General features: G+C 54.6%; 1 protein-coding gene across 1 annotated transcript in view; it reads right to left on the reverse strand.

Annotated features, from left to right (window-relative positions):
- VOLCADRAFT_100240 (uncharacterized protein) overlaps positions 1-3732 on the reverse strand; it is a gene marked incomplete at both ends in the record, with an annotated part of 15124 nt that overhangs the window by 5508 nt on the left and 5884 nt on the right. Inside the window, 6 exons of the mRNA XM_002958868.1 lie at positions 875-997; positions 1382-1413; positions 1696-1840; positions 1990-2054; positions 2427-2642; positions 3111-3188. Coding sequence (XP_002958914.1) covers positions 875-997; positions 1382-1413; positions 1696-1840; positions 1990-2054; positions 2427-2642; positions 3111-3188 — 659 coding nt within the window. The remainder of the gene's footprint in view (positions 1-874; positions 998-1381; positions 1414-1695; positions 1841-1989; positions 2055-2426; positions 2643-3110; positions 3189-3732) is intronic.

The following is a 3732-nucleotide window of genomic DNA, read 5'->3' on the forward strand; positions in this document are numbered from 1 at the left end:
TGAAGGGTGGGGTGAAGGGTGGGGTGAAGGGTGGGGTGAAGGGTGGGGTGAAGGGTGGGGTGAAGGGTGGGGTGGGGTGGGGTGAAGGGTGGGGTGGGGTGGGGTGAAGGGTGGGGTGGGGTGGGGTGGGGTGAAGGGTGGGGTGGGGTGGGGTGAAGGGTGGGGTGGGTTCGAGGAGTGACACGAAGGATGAGACAGCCGAAGAGGCCGAAGGTAAAACTGCGTGTCGTGTGCAGTGGGAGGAAGGAGACTGAGAGGCTAAAGAGATGCGCTGCGTGGTACTAGCTGCAGTACGCGCTCCGACGTATACGGCATCGTACAAGATGCCGTACACGTTACCGTACATACCTCGCAAGCCTTGGTGCTTAATTCCTGAAAGGAAGCGGCGGCGGCGGCCGCAGCGGCAGCGGCGGCATTGGAAGGCGGCCTCGCCGCCAGGTCGGTTCCGTCCGACAGCCGTACGGCAAGTTTGTGAAGGAGTTGGCACCCTCCTGGCCTGTCACCGCTCATGAAGATCATCTGCCCGTACGACAGGTTTGGACACGATCGAGATTTTGATCAGCAGCCGACAGGGAAGCGTGTGTGCAGAGGGGCCCCAAGAATTTATTGCGGGCGCTCGGAAACCAGTGTACGACACACAACGCAAAGGAAAGTGCTTCAGCAGTTCAGTCACACAAAACAAGCAAGCAACGTCTACTTGGCGTTGCACACGAGCCGATCCGGCTCCTCTCCTCTGTAACAACTACAGCAGGTCCCACTCAGAGAGTAAGGATTAGTGCGTGACGTTGCGACTCATCGTTCAAACGGCTTCTTCTTCCCACCCACCCCCAACCCCTACCCCCATAGACACACAAACCCTCCTCCCCACTCGCACCTCCCCCGCCGGCCCACCTCGGCCTTCTCCCTCAATGTGTCCAGGGTGGCTTCATGTGTAGGGCCCAACTGACTTTCACGAATGCCGTACGCCTCGTCCAGCAGCCGAGACCGTAAGTCGTTGCTGTTGAGTCGGTTTCCGTTGGCAGGCAGATAGTCGGTTGGGATTTGGGGGGATTGGGAAGGTTGCGAGGTGAGAACCGGCACAAGGGCCATGTTGACCGATGATTGGGAATTGGCGATGTAAGACACAAGTCTCAGGATTACCTGCTTTCCTCAACCATAAAAGCAAAAACGCATAAAAGCAAAAAAATACAAAATCACAAAAGCAAAGTAAATACAAAATTACAAAAGCAAAAACTCACAAAAGCATAAAAGCACACATTCTTGCTTCCCCAGCTCTGTGTGGCACCCCCATCCCGACCTCCCCGGCCCCCCCCCGAACATGCGAATGTCCCCCCCTTTCCCCCCTCCCCTCCACACACATACATCCTTCCCCTCACCTCACCTTTGCCAGTGGTTCTTCGCCAGCATCGCGACCTGATGCGCCGCGGAGGCGAACAACAGCCTTCCTTCACCACCACTATTGCCACCACCATCACCACCACCGCCACCACCGCAACAAAGCTCCTCAAAAATCTTGGCTGCCGGCTCGGCAGCCTCAGTGACAGCCTGTAGCAGCAGCAGCAGCAGCAGCAATACTAGCAGTGGCAGCAGTGGCAGTAACAGGATTGGAGATGGTGGGGGAGATGAGGGGGGCCCCCAACATCTGGCCGATAGACACGTCACGGCCTATTCGTACCTTTCCGTACCTTTCCGTACCTGTTCGAGGAAGCCCCTAGATGACAAGAAGGTCCCCAGGTGCAATAGACAACCCGCCAAGTCCAGGGAGGAGACTCCGCCGCCGCCGCCGCCGCCGCCGCCGGCAGCTTTGGGAGCTTGCTGCTTCGCCTTCACGACGGCGTCCCTGGAGCAGCAGCGGAGTGTTCCGATTCCGATTCCATTTCCGATTAATCAGAAACTGTTTCATATGTTGTTTAACGTTTGTTACTCCTTAAAATTCAGGCTTCACGGTTTTAAGGCCACTGCCGTACAGCGTTGTACATTATGCCGTACCTGTACAGGGACATGGCCGTATCGTAGTGGCCGTGGCGCTCTGCTGACGCCGCCTTGTTTATCACCTGTACGGCAACACCAGCGTGTGGAATATATATATATATATTGTCTCTATATTGTTTATATATATGTATTGTCTAGTTTTTATATATATATATATATATATATATATATATATATATATATATATATATATTTTATAAAGTTTATATATATATATATATATATATCGGTACAGCATCAGAGTACAATAAACCAATAAGCCAATCCATTAACGTTGCATGCCCATAAAGATGCGTTTCCTATGTGCATGTGCATGTGCATGTGCATGTGCATGGGGGTATGTGTCGTCGTAAGCAGCATGTGCGGCGCAATTGGCCGTGGCCGTGGCACTTGGCTCCACAAAGGTGTAAAAATCTGTTTGTTCTTGAGCTGACCTGTCGAAGTGAGGCTTCTCGAGGGCGGTGTGACCAATGCCACACCGGTAGCGGCTCCGCTGAGCCCCTACTCCCCGCATCAGCAGGGGCAGTAGCCGCAGTGCTAGACGGAGGCGCCGTTCCCTCGGAAGACGACCGCCCGCGGGCGGCTGTCCTCCTGGCCTCCTGTGCGGCTGTCGAGGCCGCCTGCGCCCTTTGAAACGTGTTGTTGACCGTCTGCAAAACACACGCGCGTGCATACATCATACGTACGAATTCACATACAAACACCATACATATATACAGACAGACATCCGCACGTGTGGACGTATGTGTACGACATGGTCTACAATCCTTATAGTCTGAATGTGCATGTAAACACGTCTGACGGGAAACTCCACATTCATGCCCCGTGTGTGTTTGTAGACATGAAAGGGGACACGTGGGACTGTAGCAGCAAAAGCAGCAGCAGCATCAGCAGCACAGCCTGCTGGTATATGTCCTGGCAGCATATGTATGTACCCATGTATGTATGTATGTACGTACGTAAGTGCGAGTATGAAATTTATGCAAACACACACAAGGACTGCATGGGGCGTCTCCACTTGAAGGCGAGGTAGACAGGCCCATTCGGATAGGGAATACGGACGGCTGTATTACGGCCATGTACGGCACCTTATTGTACGGCTTTCCCAAATAACCAACCTGCAATATATAGCCGTACCGCTGAGCCTCTTGATGGCGGCCCAGCGCTGTCAGCATCTGCAGGTGCTTGTTGAGGGCCTTAGGGTTTCAGGTTTGGGGGAAGAGGGGGAAAAGAGGGGAGGGAGAATTTCAGCCTTGGAGGGGAAAGGAGGCTACGGGGGAGGAGGGGGAGGAGGGGGAGGAGGGGGAGGAGGGGGAGGAGGGGGAGGAGGGGGAGGAGGGCAAAAATGGCTAGGGATGGGCGGCAGCCGAGAGCGGACGGGGAGACATGCACCTAGCCCGAGCTGGGTGGGTGGGAAACCTGAAACGCCAAAATTGCACACACATACATACACATACACACATACACACATACACACATACACACACATACTCACCCCAAATGCACGCCGCAATCTCGGTTGTGCCCTCGCTCAATACATAACGTAATGCGCCAGTTAGCCCGTCCCAACTGTCGCCAACCCTCATCACACACGTCACCACACATGCACGTACACATACACATACACACACACTCACACACAGTTGCACACGTCCTCCAGGCCTACACACCCTACTCCAGCAGGGGTCCTCCCGATTTCCCCCATGGCGCCCCCCTCCCCTCCCCTCTCCCCTCCGCCCC

The sequence above is a fragment of the Volvox carteri genome (genome assembly GCF_000143455.1).
Source record: "Volvox carteri f. nagariensis unplaced genomic scaffold VOLCAscaffold_109, whole genome shotgun sequence".
NCBI lineage: Eukaryota > Viridiplantae > Chlorophyta > Chlorophyceae > Chlamydomonadales > Volvocaceae > Volvox > Volvox carteri.